This window comes from Piliocolobus tephrosceles, chromosome 21 (assembly GCF_002776525.5).
Source record: "Piliocolobus tephrosceles isolate RC106 chromosome 21, ASM277652v3, whole genome shotgun sequence".
Lineage (NCBI taxonomy): Eukaryota > Metazoa > Chordata > Mammalia > Primates > Cercopithecidae > Piliocolobus > Piliocolobus tephrosceles.
In genome coordinates, this window is record NC_045454.1 from 40367630 (window position 1) to 40384433 (window position 16804).

Here is a 16804-nt window from a genome sequence, read left to right on the forward strand (position 1 = left end):
GCTGAATTTCTGTTTTCATTCTTCCTTCTTCTTTTTCTTTCCTTTTCTTTCTTTTCTATTTTAGAGGGGGTCTCACTCTGCAGCCGCCCAGGCTTGAGTGCAGTGGCACAATCTCACTGCAACCTCTGTCTCTCAGGTTCAAGCGATTCTCCTGCCTCAGCCTCTGAGTAGCTGAGATTACTGGTGCCCACCACCTTGCCTGGCTAATTTTTGTGTTTTTAGTAGAGACGGGCTTTCACCATGTTGGTCAGGCCTGTCTTGAGCTCCTGACCTCAAATGATCCACCTACCTCCGCCTCCCAGCTGAGATTACAGGCATGACCCCCGCCATGCCAGGCCTTTTTTTTTTTTTTTTTAAACAGGGTCTCACTGTGTTGCCGAGGCTGGAGTGCAGTGGCGTGATCATAGCTCACTGCCTTGGCTGGACTTTTATATTCAGGACTCATCAGGAGTCCATGTGATTAAATTAGTAAAACCTGAAGCCCAGAGGGCCTGAGAATGCAGAGGCCTGAGGGAAGAAGAACCCATGATCCTGGGACAGTGGCTGGCTCATTAATGAGTAATGCCAGGGCACTGATGTGGGTATTTCAGAGAGCAGAGTTTGGGAAGAAGTAAGCAGGGCACCATCATAAAACCTGGAAGAGGTGAAACCCTATATCTACTAAAAATACAAAAAATTAGCCAGGTGTGGTGGTCTGCACCTGTAATCCCAGTTATTCGGGAGGCTGAGGCACGAGACTCCCTTGAACGAGGGAGGTGGAGGTTGCACTGACCCAAGATCGTGCCACTGCACTCCAGCCTGGGTAATGAAGTGAGACTTTGTCTCAAAGAAAAAAACAACCAAACCTGGAATAAGCTGGGCATGGTGGTTGTGGTGGAGGAGGAGGAGGAAGAGGAGAAGGAGGAGAAGGAAGAAGAAATCTGCAGCTGGGCTTGATGGCTCACACCTGTAATCCCAGCATTTTGGGAGGCAGAGGCGGGTGGATCACCTGACGTTAAGAGTTCAAGACCAGCCTGGCCAACATGGTGAAACCCCCTCTCTACTAAAAATACAAAAAAATAGCTGGGCGTGGTGGTGCGTGCCTGTAATCCCAGATACTTGGGAGGCTGAGGCAGGAGAATTACTTGGGCCCAGGAGGCATAGGTTGCGGTGAGCAGAGATCACACCATTGCACTCCAGGCTGGGTGACAGAGGGAGACTCCATCTCAAAAAATAATAATAAATAGGTAAATAAATAAATAAATAAATAAGAAACCTGCAAGAACTCCCACATTTTACTTAGGACAATGGATAATGCCTGGCAGGAGAAATCAGATTAGCAGCGTTTGAATAAAAACCACTAGCAATTTATTGAGCACCTACTGTATACCAAATGCTTTAATGCCATTCTTTCATCTTCATGACAACTCGATGAGATAGTCAGTCACATCTTCACTTGAAGGAAAGAATTCAGGCAGGACATTGATGAAGACCTCTCAGGCAGTGGGGGTTGGGAAGTAGAGATGGTGGTAAGGGCGGGCTGGTCCAAGAGTCTGGAAGAACTCCCGCCCCTAGCACAGCGCCAAACCCAGGCAGGCAGCGAGAGCTGGTCAAAAGTGTAGGTGGACTTTACAAAGGCACACGAGGCTTATGCAGACAGGGACACCTGCCTGTGTGCCGTGCAGGGACCTGGTTCCCTGTCCTTAGGCGGTTGGGCTCTAAGATCTCAGGCCAGATTCTCCTCCTCCTCGCCAATAGGGCTGGGCAGCCAGGGTGGCGCCGGACCCCGGGGTCCGGGCATGGTCACGATGCTGAAGGGCTCGACAGGCCCAGGGATGAGGGCAAGCGGTTCAGGACCCGCAGGGGGCGGGGGCTCGGGCTCCGGCAGGCCAGGATCAAGCAGTGGGTCCCCGCAGCTGCACTCCGGGGCCGCGCCTTCGGGGACAACCGCGCATGAGCAGCTGGCCCCGGTAGACGCCTCCGACACGCAGCTGTTCTTGCGGAGTAGTAAGGACAGGCGCCGGCCCAGAGGGCCTCCCGCGGCCATGCCCGCGCCCGACGGCAGGAGGCGTTGCAGGAAGTCGCCGGGCGCCTCGCCCATCGGCCCATCCAAGCCGTCCAGCCGCTGGAACTGCATGTCTTCTTTGGCCAGCCTGCGGGACCAACATTGGGCCAGCGCTGCGGCCTCGCTTCTTGTTGACAGAGCGGGGTCCCAGGCATTTCCCTGACTCCACCCATCCTTTTGTCCCACTTATCCCCAAAGACCTTTTCCCCAAAGACCTTAGCTCCTAAACCCAGAGCCTGGCCTCACCCTCTGTTGCCACTTGAACTTGGATCTCAAACCTCAGTTGTGGCTCAGCCCCATTTCCTTTTACATTTTAATTTAATTTAATTTTATTATTTTTTTAGATGGAGTCTCCCTCTGTTGCCCAGGCTGGAGTGCAGTGGCGCGATCTCAGCTCACCACAACCTTCACCTCCTGGGCTCCTGCCTCAGCCTCCCGAGTACCTGAGACCACAGGCACGTGCCACCACACCGGCTAATTTTTGTATTTTTAGTACAGACAGGGTTTGACTATGTTGGCCAGGCTAGTCTTGAACTCCTGACTTCGTGATCTGCCCACCTTGACCTTCCAAAATGCTGGGATTAGAGGCGTGAGCCACTGCACCCAGCCTATTTTTATTTTTTGAAATGGCGTTTTACTCTTTTTGCCCAGGCTAGAGAGCAATGGTGCAATCTCGGCCCACTGCAACCTCTGCCTCCTGGGTTCAAGTGATTTTCCTGCCTCAGTCTCCCGAGTAGCTGGGATTACAGGTGTGAGTCACCAAGCCCGGCCAGTTTTGTATTTTTAGTAAAGACAGGGTTTCACCATTTTGGCCAGGCTGGTCTCAAACTCCTGACCTCAAGTGATCCACCTGCCTTGGCCTCCCAAAGTGCTGGGATTGAAGGCATTAGCCACCACGCCTAGCCTTTATTTTTATTTTTTTAGAGACAGGCTCTTGCTCTGTTGCCCGGGCTGGAGTGCAGTGGCGTCATTATGGCTCACTGCAGCCTTGAACTCCAGGACTCAAGCGATCCTCCCACCTCAGCCTCCTGAATAACTGGGACTACAGACAAGCACCACCATGCTTGGCTAATTTTTTATTTTTAGTAGAGACAGGAGTCTCACTATGTTGCCTAGGCTGGGCTGAACTCCTGGGCTTGCTCAAAGGATCCTCCCGCCTCGGCCTCCCAAAGTACTGGGATTATAGGCGTGAGCAGTGGCTCCTGGCCTCAGCCCTCATCTCCTTTGGAATCACCTCTGACCTGTCCGATCCTCACTGACCTCAGCCCTTAGCTCCGTCCCCAGTCAGTGGCCTGGTCTCAGACCTTGACCTTGTCCCCTGACTCCTATCTTAGCTTCTTCCCTTATCACAGTCCTGAGACTTTCGATCTTATCCCCATCTCTAGAATTGAGTCCCCTTAACCTTTTCCAGCCATAAGCCCTGCCCACCCAACTGGCTCACGTGATGTCGAAGGTGGAGCCCTGGAAGGAAGGTTGCCGCAGCTGGAAGACAGTAGCCGCTGTGTAGGGGGCGCGAGCCTCCGCCGCATCCCAGTACAAGTCCTTCTCCAGCACAGCCAGATCATCATACATCTCGTCCACTGCCAGCATGGACACCTACGGGTGCAAACACACAGGGTAAGGTGGGGGCAGGGCAACCCGCCAGGACCACAGAGGGAAGTATGGTTTGGGGCGAGACCCGGCAAGACTTGGCAGGGGTGGGACCAGAACCCTGTTGGGCACTCCGGGATGGTTGCCACCTGGAAGTCTCACCTGGAACCTGAGTCTTACCTGGAAGTTTCGATCGATCAGAAAGTTGGTCTCAAAGTCATCGTCATCCTCTCCGAAGGGGTTGATGAGCTGCTCAGCTACCTGAGAGGAGAGGGAGGAGTTAGGTGGAAACTTGGGAACCCCATGTCCACCCCACCCATGAAATTCCAGCCTGGATCACCCACCGACCTTGAGCCAGCCAGCGTAGAAGAAGAACTGCAAGAGGGTGAAGATGGGCACACACAGGTCTAGGTCATGGTCTTTGTAACCCTGAGCCGGGTCCAGGAACTGGCGACCAATGAGGCAAGCCAGGAAGTAGCTGTACAGTGCGATGGTCACCACCTGGCAGGGCAGGGCAGGGCTCAAGGGGGTCATTGAGGGCCAAGGCTATGATGGGGGTCTTAGCTAGTTCTTGGTTTCCCCTTGGAAACCGTGCATCAGGGCCACTGACACCGAATATAAACAGAGGCACGATGGGGTTACCTGCGTGTAGACGAGGGGTACGCTAATCCAGTCGTAGTGAAAGAGCATTCCACATTTGCCCCGAAACACATTCAGCTCCTGGGGGTGGATACAGGCCATGAGGAGGCCTGAATGGTGAGCTCACACAGGGATATTAAGTGTGGGTACCTGGGATGGAGGTGGGTGGGAATTGGGAGTGTGCTTTGGGGGTTTCAGGGAGGGTATTTGGTGGTGAGTGTGCACCTGGATGAGGGACCATGCACTCAGGGGTTGTCCCTCAAGGGCGTTGGAATCTGCCCCATGGAGGTAAGTGTGCACCTGGTGAGGGTGTTTGAAATCGGTCTCGTGGGGGGTGCGTGGCGGGCCGCGGTTGACACAGCTCCAGGGGTACAATTTCCCTGGTATTCTATATGAATGATCTCCTGGTGGGCCCACCTCGAGCAGCAGCTTAAGGGCGCTGTTGTCGCGGATGCGGCCCTCGCGCCGGGCCTGCGCCGCCAGATTGGAGAACCAGACGCAGGGCACCCAGTACTTGTTGTAGGACGAGTTCAGGTTTTCGAACTTCTTGCGCTCCTCGCGGGTCATAAACCCTGGAAGAAAGAGGTCAGGGATAGCTAACCTCTTGTCCCCCTCCACCGGGTCCTTGCCCGGTCTCTGCCCTGCCTCTGGCTGAGTACTCACCAGCCTCCACCACGTGATCTATGGTGGGAAAGCGCTTGAACACCGCGGTGCTGACAGAGCGCAGGATGAGCACGGCCGAGAGCCCTGCGTAGCGCATGAGTGTGCGCCGGTAGAGGCGGCCGCGGTCGTCGCGTCCGTGCACGGTGCCCGCCACCACGCACATGAGGGCGTCGGGCAGCGGCATGCATAGGTACTGGCTCCACCAGCGGTTCACCACCAGCGTCACATAGAAGCCTGCAGGGGAGCGGAATGGGGGCTCAGTGGGGACACCAGGGCCAGGGGTTTGGGGGCCCAGGTTGTGGGAGAAGGGGCAACATAAGGTCTGCATCAGGGAAACCCAAGCGTGCTGGCCAACCTCACCACGCTTGGGCTGGGAACTTGGGGGTCCAGCCCTCAGGTCAGAAAGGCCAGTTGCCGGGTGCAGTGGCTCACGCCTGTAATCCCAGCTCCTTGGGAGGCCGAGGAGGGCGTATCACGAGGTCAGGAGTTCGAGACCAGCCTGGCCAGCATGGTGAAACTCCGTCTCTACTAAAAATACAAAAATTAGCCGGGCATGGCGGCGCACCTGTAGTCTCAGCTATTCGGGAGGCTGAGGCAGGAGAATCACTTGAACCTGGGAGGTGGAGGTTGCAGTGAGCAGAGATCACACCATTGCACTCCAGCCTGGGCAACAGAGCGAGACTCCATCTCAAAAAAAAAAAAAAAAAAAAAGGGAGAAAGGCAGAGCAGCCCTTTAGGTCACTGGCTACTTGGGAGTCACCTCAGATGTGACATTGTGATCCCAGTATGGGGACAGAGGCACAGAGCCCATGTTAGGGGCACGTGGGCAGACTGTCGCTTGCTGTGAATGCATAGGAACCTAAATCAAGGGGAGAGGGGTCTGGTTTGTAGGGGTGTACATCGGGGACACCTGGTCAAGCTTGTTGCAATAGCCATACCCAGCTCCTGAACCAGGAACTTCTGAAGGGGTTGGGGACAGGGTCTACATCAGGGAGCCTTGGGCAGGCTCGGGTCACATGTGGTCCCTGGGGGGCCAGGACTTGTCAGAGAAATGCCCCCAGGCTGGAATTGAGAGGATTAATCCTATGGGGTCCCTGGAGGGTTAGGGGTTTGTCCCCCCTAGTAACACAGCAGACACTGGTGAGCATCCCCAGGGTGACCAGGAATAAGCCCTGTGGGTGAGGTGGAGCTCTCTTGGGGGCACCTCAGGAGGCACTGTGACCCCAGGTGACACCCCAGGTCTCAGAGTGTAGGGCCACATCTGGCATCTTCATCGTATGGATCCAAAATGGGGTGGTATTGTGGGTGTTGGATTTGAGGTAGGAGTCTCAGAGGGGCAGGAATGGGGGCTCCTCCAAAGGCATGAATGGATATGGGTTTCTCAGGGACATGGGAACGGGGGAGTTGGGGGTTGGACCGCACCAAGCACGAAGGAGACAGGGATGAGGCTGGCATACTGGTCACAGTAAATGACAAGCTTCTCGAAGTAACGCTTCTGCCCTTCGGTCAGCACAAAGCTGCGGGATAGAGATGAGGGGTCACAGGTCACAGGGGCCACTCCATCCCCAGCTTCAGATCTCTCTTGCTGTGCCCCTTGCCCTGGCTTCTTTTATAATAGCTGCCCCCGGCTGGGTGCTATGGGTCACGCCTATAATTCCAGCACTTTGGGAGGCCGAGGCAGGGGGATCACTTGAGGTCAGAAGTTTGAGACCAGTCTGGCCAACATGGTGAAACCCTGTCTCTACCAAAAATACAAAAAAATTAGCGAGGCGTGGTGGCTGGCACCTGTAATCCTAGCTACTGGGGAGGCTGAAGCAGAAGAATCGCTTGAACCTGGGAGATGGAGGTGGCAGTGAGACGAGATTATGCCACTGCACTCCAGCCTTGGTGACAGAACGAGACTCCATCTCAATTAAAAAATATGTGTGTATATATAATATATAAAAATTATATATTATATTGTATATTATATAGTATATATTATATATAGATATATACATATATGTATATATTATATATGTGTGTATATATGTGTGTGTATATAATGTGTGTATATATCTATATAATATATATATAATAGCTGCCCCCCTCCCCTAGAACATGAGCACCCCAGGGCAGCCTCACCGGTAGGCAGCACTCAGCGCCATGTAGAACCCGAGGAAACAGAGCAGCTCTCGCCACAGGAGTTTGTAGATGCTCCCACGCCACAGCAGCAGCAGCTGGGAGAAGCCACCGAAGCGGGCATTCGCCACTCGGGCTGTGTAGGTGACAGTCATCGTGGCACCCGGCAGGTGTGGCCAAGGGAGAGTAGGTGGCCCGGGTGGGGGCTGCGGGTGGGGGTGAAGAGGTGCGGGGATAACTGAGCACAGGGAGTCCACCCATGTTCCGGCCGGCCACCCCTTCAGTCCTGACCCTTGCCTGAGTTGCCTTCTCCTCCCAGCTTTACTCAGTCTAGTCCAGCCCCCAGTGCCATTCCCTGACCCGTGTCTCAGGCTGTCCCCTTCCCTAGACTCCTGGCCCCAGGCTCTGGTACCTGCCGTCCCTCACCACCAAGACCCTTGAGTCCCTGCAGTCAGCTCCCGGGTCACCCTTTCCCCGATCCCCTTCACTTAGAGGCCACCTGTAGCATCCCCCACTCCGCGAGTCCCCAGCACCTGAGTTTCTAGGTTCTCAAGGCTCCACCTCCCCCAAATTCTCTCCCTCAGCCCCTATTTCTGTCTCCCCCTTCTCCACTTCCCCAGCTCCAAGTCTTGACCCATTCCACTCCCTGCACTCCCTCTGAAGCCCTGTCCCTAAGCCTCCGGGTCCCCTAGCTCCCCTGTCCCAGCCTGTCCACCTTCTGCTTAATGGCCCTGGCTCCCCCCACTCCCTTTTCCTCCCGGATCCTCCTTGACCTTTCCTCTCTCCATTCCCCTCCAGCCTTCCAAGCCCTCTACTCCCCACCCCGGGAGGACTCCGGATGCATTCCTGCCCGCAGGTTCCCTATTCCCTCAGGGCCCCCTATTTCCCCAAGCCTGGGCTCATCTCACCTGTGTTGAAGGTGGCCGGTGCAGGGACCCACAGGGACAGGGATGGAATGGGCGGGTGGCTTTGGCGTTGGGTGGAGCTGGGGAGTGGGTGTGCCCCCCTTTCCTGGTTCTCCTCCCTCGGCTGGGCTGCAGCTTCAGAACTTTGTTTGGAGTCCCACAAGTTTGTTACCTGGCACTGGGGGAGAAATCCGCCTTGTCCTCCTTTGCCCCTCCCTATTCCCCTCCCAGTCACTCAGTGGCAGGTCGTAAGGATCTGGCGCCCAGAGGCTGGGGGAGGAGGCAGGGATGGTGGACACACACACACTGCTTAGTGAGGCTGGGTCACTCCACAGTCACCTGTAATCACAGTGTCACAGAGATGCACGCAGAAACACACATCATAGTTCCAGACACAAATCCAGCTGCTCTTAAGAGAGCCTCAGCCAGGCACAATGGCTCACGCTTGTAATTTTAGCCCTTTGGGAGGCTTAGGTGGGAGGATCACTTGAGCCAGGAGTTCAAGACCAGCCTGGGCAACATAGTGAGATCCCCATCTCTATTGAAAAAACAAAAGACAATCTCACATAACTATGGTGACCCAGAGGGGCAGTACACACTGTCACAGAACCTTCCAGAGTCATACAAGATACACCTACCTCAACCCCCCTGCCCCCATCATGCATAGATAAGGCAGGTGGACCCTGACATACTAGGCTCTCCCCTCTCACACACACAGTACTACCAACGGTCTGGATTCCCTCATGATCATACCATGTAACAAAGACACCCACACAACCAGCCAAGCACAGACCCCACCTAGACCTCAGAATGCCTTCACACACACAGTCATACACCACCGCAAGGAGGTTTTATTCCTTATCTCCTCTGTGCAAAGATACAACCATGATCACACACCAAATGCAAAAACCCTTTCCTCAGTGTGGTGGCACACAATCCCAGGCTCAGAGAGGGGCCTGAGGTTCACCAATCTTGCAAAGACACACACAACAGCCACCCCTGTCTCAAGGGTACCCTAGCTATCACCGCTGTTGAAACTCACCACCATTTGCACACCAATATGTGAAGGCAACCCCCTTTCCAATGCTCCCTGCCGGCGGCATGCCCATACCCACACACACAGGCTCAGATACTCTCAGCGTTGCCACGGACACACAAGCTTAGGGACACAAAATCTTGTCCTGCATTTGGTATGGATTCTGGGCAGATGTTCATTCTTCACAGACACACCTGTAAAGGGAACACTCCCAGCCTGGTACAAACAGTACCCACTCCCCCTCCATTGTCCAGCTTGGAGGACATTAACACACAGATTGGTGTGGGAGGGGCAGACGCTCGGGGGTAAAACCCTGGGACGGGCATCCTAGAGTGCTCAGGAGCCCCTCGTGCATTCTGTATAGCCCCGCCCGAGGTTCCAAGCCCGGCAGGCTGGGACACTGTGTTCCCAGCCTGGCAGATGTTCACCCTGCCCGGGGTAATTAGGAACCCGCCTGGGCTGGCCACCCTGTGACCCATGCCTTCGCTGTCCAGCTGCCGGACAGCCCATAAATGGGGGCGAGGGGGCAGCTGGGGCGGTGCCGTCAGCTGCGGAACCTGGCAAGGCGGTGGCAGGCTCAGTGCTGACGAGCTCAGTTCTCCACCAGCAGCCCCCACTCCCTAGGAAGTGTCCTTGCACTCACTGAAGCCGGCTCCTCCTTTTCATCCTCCCTCCCCCAGGTCACCCGCATCCCCACACACTTCCGACTGCCGAATTCCCGCAGGGGCTGGGCCAGGCTTCCTGGGCTAGTTGATATGCTTACTAATTGTGACAATGAAAAATAACAAATATTTCTTGGGGTTTCCTGTGTGGTGCTGGTATAAATGCCTTGTGCGTTTCATCTCGTGGAATCCTTACAGGCATGCTAAGTTGGTCAGCTTACTATCCAAGTAGGGAAACTGAGGCTCCGATGTCACATCTCATCTTGTTCGTAGCACAGCTTTGGATTTGGATCCTGGCAGTTTGGCGTGGAACCGGCTGTACCATCGTGTTTGTTTACACATGCCACCCCAACAGGCCCACACCTGCTTGTGCACACCCCAGGGAGTTGGAGTAACAAGTCTAGGCTCCTGGTGGGGTTCCCCTTATACACACACCCTGGCACACCCAGACTGTGGGTGTGTACGGTCTGAACACTTTTTTTTTGAGAGTCTCACTCTGTTGCCCAGGCCGGCGTGCAATGGCGCAATCTTGGCTCAGTGCAACTTCCGCCTCCCAGGTTCAAGCGATTCTCTTGCCTCAGCCTCCCAAGTAGCAGGGATTATAGGCGGGCACCACCAAGCCTCGCTAATTTTTCTATTTTTAGTAGAAAGTAGTTGGAGGCTGGCCTCCAACTCCTGACCTCGTGATCCACCTGCCTCGGCCTCCCAAAGTGCCGGGATTACACGCGTGAGCCATCATGACCAGACCTGAACACCACTTTTTTTTTTTTTGAGACAGTGTCTAACTCTGTCTCGGCTCACTGCAACCTCTGCCTCCGGGGTTCAAGTGATTCTCCCACCTCAGCCTCCAGAGCAGCTGGGACTACAGGCACCCCAACATCATGCCTGACTAATTTTTGTATTTTAAGTAGAGATGAGGTTTTGCCATGTTGGCCAGGCTGGTCTTGAACTTCTGGCGTCAAGTGATCCACCCACTTCAGCCTCCCAAAGTGCTGGGATTATAGGTGTGAGCCACCGCGCCCGGCCTGAACACCACTTTGACTCGTGTGTATCCTCAGGAACTCCCTTTCTGTCCCCCCTAGCCAGCTCTGGCTTGGAACTTGCAAACTCTCAAGGTCATGCCCCATTCTGAGTCTCCCAAGTGGGGACAATAGCAGTGCAGGCAGCGGCAGAGGGAGAAGCGAAGGGCAGGGGATAAGGGGGGTCCACTAGGTGTCTTCCAGGCTTGTGTGCCCACAGCCTGAGACCGCTCTGGAGTCAGGATGAGACTTCAGGAGCCCCTCCAGCCCAAGTCCTCTGTCATCCTGCCCACTAACCAGCCCCCTTGCTGCAGCCCTTTGCTGGAAGGGGCTGATGCCATCCCATGGGGGCAGGAATTGGGGGGTGGAGACTGTTAATCCCCAGTCTGGCAGGACTGGCCTCTCCCCAGGGCGCCCACTAATTCCCAAACCAAACAGCAGGCAGCGCCGGGCCCACTGCCGGCCTAATCCGCTCCCCACCAGCCTGGGGCTGGCCAAGGGGCCTCCCAGTTGCCACGCTCTGAGCCTCCAAGGAAGTGGGCAAATGCCTGTGCCTTCCATTCCAGGCTTCACAGCCCCAGCAGGGACACCTAGGGATACCTTAACCCATACAGAATGAGACAAAGGTATCTCTCACCCAAGACACCCTCCTTCCAAAGTTGCCACAGTGAACATGCATCTCTATTAGGTCTCTGTTGTGAATGGGCCCCTGTAGATGTGACACTTCTTTGCAGTGCACAATCTGTGCAACTGTACATAAAGGTGCTTACCCTCACCTCCCAATGTCAACAAATACAGCAGTTTAACATCATTTTATTAAAGAGCAAGAGGTGGGAGAGGTAGGAGGCAACTACAGCTCCCCACCAGCCCCACCAGGGGGAATGGACCCCTCCCTGCCTCCTGCCCAAGTGGCTCCCCCTGTATTATGGGGGGGACTTTGTGCAAACTCTGCCCCGAGGGGGTGGGGAAGGTGGAGGGTGAGTGTGAAATGGCAGCGGTTGGGGCTGGCAGCTGTGCTACTGGGCACTGGGGGGCTTGTAGGGCTCCAGGAGGAGGGCCGAGAAGGTGTTGACCTTGTCTGCCCCCCGCACCTCATGGGGTAACAGCGGCAGCTTCACGATGTGGAAGTCTTCATACAGGTCCTCCATCTGCAGCCAGGGCAGAGGGTAGAAGGCAGTGGTCAGGGGGCAGGAAGGCAGAGACAGTGTGGATCAACAGAAGGGGTTGAGCTAGGAAACTTCCAGGGTCAGGGAGAGAATATAGGGCAGGAGCTTAAGGTGTCATAAGTGGGAGTCGGGTCAGTATGGCCAGAGATCACTGGGCTAGACCACCTGCTCTCCAGGGTCACAGGGACCTAGGCCAGGCCAGCCACAGTCCTCTATGGCCGGAATAAGGGTGAAGGATCTGAAACGTGGGGGCAAAGGGCAGGAGGCTAGGCCAGAGGGCCAGAAGGTGTAGCAAAAGGTCAGAGAATAAAGGGGCAGAGGTGCCTCTGCTGAGCCAGTGCTGGGTGGGTAGGCACACCTGGTCCAGATACTTGGCCTGGATCTTGTGGCGGGCCTCACACATCTTGCAGGGCTTCTCGGGGTCAGGGAAGACAAGCTGGTTGACAATGATATTGTGCGTGTCGATCTTGCACTTGGCCAGCTCCTGGATCAGCCTCTCTGTCTCATACAGGGACAGGAACTCAGCAATGCATACGCAGATGAAAGTTGTCTGCTCCTACAGGGCACAAGAGAGGACAGTGAGGAGCGGGTTCTCCCACGGTCCTCAGCCCCCAGGCCTCTCACTGCCAGCCAGACCACCACTCACAGGGTCCTTGAACTGCTCGCTGACTGAGCGGATGACGGGCAGAGTCTCCTCTAGCTTGGAGGCCAGCTGGTCTGCGTTCATGTCCCCCAGGCCCAGCATGTTGCACATCTGCAGGGGGGATGTGGGAGGGCTCATAGCTTACCTGGGGCTCATTAAACCTCCTGGGTTGGGGGTTCACTAAACACTGGAGGGATGACTCCTGATACCTCCCAGCGGTTAAAGGCTCAGGCCCGTGAGCAGATTCCTGGGGTTGGTCAAATACTAGCTTTGCCATTTCTTTCTTCTTTTCTTGAAATGGAGTCTCGCTCTGTTGCCCAGGCTGGAGTGCAGTTGTGTGATCTTGGCTCACTGCAACCCTCCGCCTCCCGGGTTCAAGCGATTCTCCTGCCTCAGCCTCCCGAGTAGCTGGGATTACAGGCATGCGCCACCATGCCCAGCTAATTTTTGTATTTTTAGTACAGGTGGGGTTTCACCATTTTTGGCCAAGCTGGTCTTGAACTCCTGACCACAGGCAATCCACCTGCCTTGGCCTTGCGAAGTGTTAGGATTACAGGCGTGAGCCAATGCGGCCAGCCTCAGCCTTGCCATTTCTAGGGAACTATGGCTAAGGGGCTTGACCTTCTGGAGCCTCAGTTTTCCCATTCTAAACTTTACCTCCCAGACCTGTTGTACCAGATGAGCTGATGCATACAATGTGCTCAGAACAGTGTCTGGCACACAGTAAGTGCCCAGTGTTACCACCTGAGGCACAGGTCCTCACAGAGTACACACACACACACACACACATGCATATACACCATGGTGGGTGGTGCTGGTGGTGCACAGCACTGTGGGGGCTTTGGGGTTGTCATCGTAATAACCCACGGGGGCTGGGCGCGGTGGCTCATGCCTGTAATCCCAGCACTTTGGGAGGTCGAGGTGAGTGTACTGCTTGAGGCTAGGAGTTCAAGGAAACCCAAGGGGCACTCTCATGATCTCCATTTGCAAGACAAGGAAGTTGAGGCCCAGAGAGGTGAAGTGATTTGCTTGAGGTCACACAGCAGTTGGGTCACATGGTGAGTACAGAGGGTTTGAAGGCAGGTTGCCTGGTTCTGAAATGTGCTTTCTGGCTCTGTCTAGGGTATTTAGTGGGCAGGGGCAGGGACACTGAGTCCTGCCTGTGGGGGAGGAAAGACAGCTCCCTCCCATGCCCTCCGGGGAGAACTCCAGAGAGAGAAGGGGTGGGAAGGAAAGGGAATTGTTAGTACGTGTCTGAGGGTCTAGGGGCCTGGGCCTACGCCCACTCCCAGCTGCCTGGATGGTGCAGGTGGGGGCCCCCGCCGCCTGCCTGTGAGATGAAAGGGCTGATCTGGTTCTTGATCTGCATAAGCCGGCCCAGGCCCCGCTCCACGATGGTGGGGAAGTTGAGCAGCCTCAGTGTGTGGCCCGTGGGTGCCGTGTCAAACACCACCACCGAGAAGTTCATGCCCTTCACCAGCCTGAGGGGAGACAGCGGTCAGGCCCTCTGTGTCCAGTCTTCCCCTTCCCCAGGCAGCCCCCACCCCTGCTGGCTGGGCCTGACCTCATGACCTCGGCATAGCTCATGGCCTCATCGATGCCGGGAAATGCGCTCATGGCCTCCTGCATCATCTTCTTGCCCATGCTCAGCATGTTGTCCTCCTCGAAGAACTCGTCAGGCAGCTCCGCCACACCCAGGCTGGGGTCAATCTCCTGGGGGCCAAAGGGATGAGACTGAGGTTGCTGCTACTGCTGGGGGAGCCTTCCTACCCGGGCACAGGGCCAGGGGGAGCCTGTGGCGGGCTCTGACCACAGGCGTTTCATTAGGTCACGGCTGGGGGGACCCTGAGGTAGCACTTAGGGTTTTGTATGGTTGCATAAAGGGTGAGAAACAATGGGAAAATTGCAAGCTGTGGCCAGGGCCCTCAAAGGGAAGCCGACACCCACTGCGGACCATTTACATTGCTACTCCCCACTAGTAACCGGCCACTTGCAACCCCAGATACTCCCGTGAATGGGCCATGACCGCTTCCAGATCATCCATCCCTCCACTGAGAGATTCCCTGACCACCCTAAATAACAGCACAGATCCACCGACATCCCCTGCCCTGCCTTCCTCTCTCCTTAAGGTTTAGTCCTTAGGAGCTGGGCAGGATAGCTCACGCCTATAGTCCCAGGCACTCAGGATAATGAGATGGGAGGATCACTTGAACCCAGGAGTTGGACACCAGCCTGGGCAATACAGCAAGACACATCTGCAAAAAAAAAATTAGCCCTTCCTCACATCCCTCATGATTCCCTTATCATGTTTATAGTCTGTCTCCAGAGCAGATGGAGGGGCATCCTCTCAAGTGCAAGGGTTTTACCATCTAGCTCACTGCTGTGTCCTCAGCACTTAGCATGAATAGTGCCTGGCACACAGGTCGTCAACATGTATGCAGAATCCGGCCAGGCACGGTAGCTCACGCCTGTAATTCCAGTCCTTTGGGAGGTGGAGATGGGCAGATCACCTGAGGTCGGGAGTTGGAGACCAGCTTGGCCAACATGGTGAAACCCTGCCTCTACCAAAAATACAAAAATTAGCCAGGCATAGTGGCAGATGCCTATAATCTTAGCTACTCTGGAGGTTGAGGCAGGGGAATCGCTTGAACCCGGCAGGCGGAGCTTACAGTGGGCCAAGGTCACACCACTGCACTCCAGCCTGGGTGACAGAGTGAGACTCTGTGTCAAAAAACAACAAAACAAAACACAAACATGTATGTAGAATCTATGAAGGGATGGCCACGGCTGGGGTCCCTGGCCAGTCTCAGACTCAATGCCTCCCTCTTTTTTTTTTCCCCCGAGATGGAGTTTTGTTCTGGTTGCCTAGGCTGGATTGCAGTGGCGTGATCTTGGCTCACCGCAACCTCTGCCTTCTGGATTCAAGCGATTCTCCTGCCTCAGCCTCCCAAGTAGCTGAGACTACAGGCATGCCCCACCATGCCAGGCTAATTTTTTGTATATATATATATTTTTTGAGATGGAGTTTCACTCTTGTTGTCCAGGCTGGACAATGGTACAATCTCAGCTCACGGCGACCTCTGCCTTCTGGGTTCAAGCAATTCTCCTGCCTCAGCCTCCTGAGTAGCTGGGATTACAGGCATGTGCCACCACCCCAGCTAATTTTGTATTTTTAGTAGAGATGGGGTTTCTCCATGTTGGTCAGGCTGGTCTTGAACACCCAGCCTCAGGTGATCCGCCCACCTCAGCCTCCCAAAGTGCTGGGATTACAGGTGTGGGCCACCACGGCCGGCCAATGCCTCCCTCTTTATCCTCCTCCTTTGTCACCTCTTCTTGGTGACTTCATGGGTCCCATGGGGAAGTACCCAACTCGCTGGCCTTAGGGGTCATTCCCTCTTGGGGAGCTTGCCCCCTCATCACCACACCCTAGTACCACTCTCTGACCGTAACCTCCTCTTATGCCTCACGTATTCTAAGCCTCTTTGGGCCACTTTATCCCCTCACCTGGCCCCTGTAAATTGTCAGTGTTCCTCTTGGCTGGCACCCTTATCCAGCCCAGCCTCCATAGGTTCCCTCTGCAAACACTCCTTTTCCCGCTGCTGTTGGCAAAATCCCCCACTCTGGTTACTTGCAGCTTTTTTTTTTTTCTTTCTTTTAGAGATAGTGTCTTGGCTGGGCGTGGTAGCTCACACGTGTAATCCCAGCATATTAGGAGGCCAAGCTGGGCAGATCACTTGAAGTCAGGAAATTGAAAATAGCACGGCCAACATCGTGAAACCCTGTCTCTATTAAAAAGAAATACAGGCCAGGTGCGGTGGTTCATGCCTGTAATCCCAACACTTTGGGAGGCCGAGGTGGGCGGATCACGAGGTCAGGAGACGGAGACCATCCTGGCTGACACGGTGAAACATGAACAGTGCTTGGCACAGAGGTCGTCAACATGTATGCAGAATCCGGCCAGGCACGGTAGCTCACGCCTGTAATTCCAGTCCTTTGGGAGGTGGAGACGGACAGATCACTTGAGGTTGGGAGTTCGAGACCAGCTTGGCCAACATGGTGAAACTCTGTCTCTACTAAAAATACAAAAAATTAGCTGGGCATGGTGGCGGGCGCCTGTAGTCCCAGCTACTTAGGAGGCTGAGGCAGGAGAATCACTTGAAATCAGGAGGGAGAGGCTGCAGTGAACCGAGATTGCACCACTGCATTTGCAGCCTGGGCAACAGAGTAAGACTGTCTCAAAAAACAAAAAACAAAAGGCCGGGCGCGGTGGCTCAAGCCTGTAATCCCAGCACTTTGGGAGGCCGAGACGGGCGTAT

The 16804-nt window shown here is 55.1% G+C and overlaps 2 protein-coding genes across 2 annotated transcripts in view; both read right to left on the minus strand.

Moving 5' to 3' along the window:
* Nucleotides 1-1324: 1324 nt before the first annotated feature.
* On the minus strand, nucleotides 1325-8008 carry BEST2 (bestrophin 2). The gene is made up of 10 exons (XM_023188831.2): nucleotides 7966-8008; nucleotides 7061-7263; nucleotides 6359-6453; nucleotides 4937-5170; nucleotides 4691-4845; nucleotides 4277-4354; nucleotides 3983-4135; nucleotides 3815-3895; nucleotides 3486-3640; nucleotides 1325-2132 (listed from the first exon to the last, which is right to left on the minus strand). Exons 2-10 carry the CDS (start codon nucleotides 7210-7212, stop codon nucleotides 1706-1708), a joined length of 1530 nt encoding a protein of 509 aa, XP_023044599.1. The 5' UTR covers nucleotides 7213-7263; nucleotides 7966-8008; the 3' UTR covers nucleotides 1325-1705.
* A 3468-nt stretch (nucleotides 8009-11476) lies between these two features.
* Nucleotides 11477-16804, minus strand: part of GET3 (guided entry of tail-anchored proteins factor 3, ATPase) — an 11206-nt gene continuing 5878 nt past the window's right edge. Inside the window, exons 3-7 of the mRNA XM_023188800.1 lie at nucleotides 14053-14201; nucleotides 13819-13969; nucleotides 12492-12599; nucleotides 12204-12401; nucleotides 11477-11827 (exon numbers count right to left, since the gene is read on the minus strand). Coding sequence (XP_023044568.1) covers nucleotides 11696-11827; nucleotides 12204-12401; nucleotides 12492-12599; nucleotides 13819-13969; nucleotides 14053-14201 — 738 coding nt within the window. The 3' untranslated portion in view covers nucleotides 11477-11695. The remainder of the gene's footprint in view (nucleotides 11828-12203; nucleotides 12402-12491; nucleotides 12600-13818; nucleotides 13970-14052; nucleotides 14202-16804) is intronic.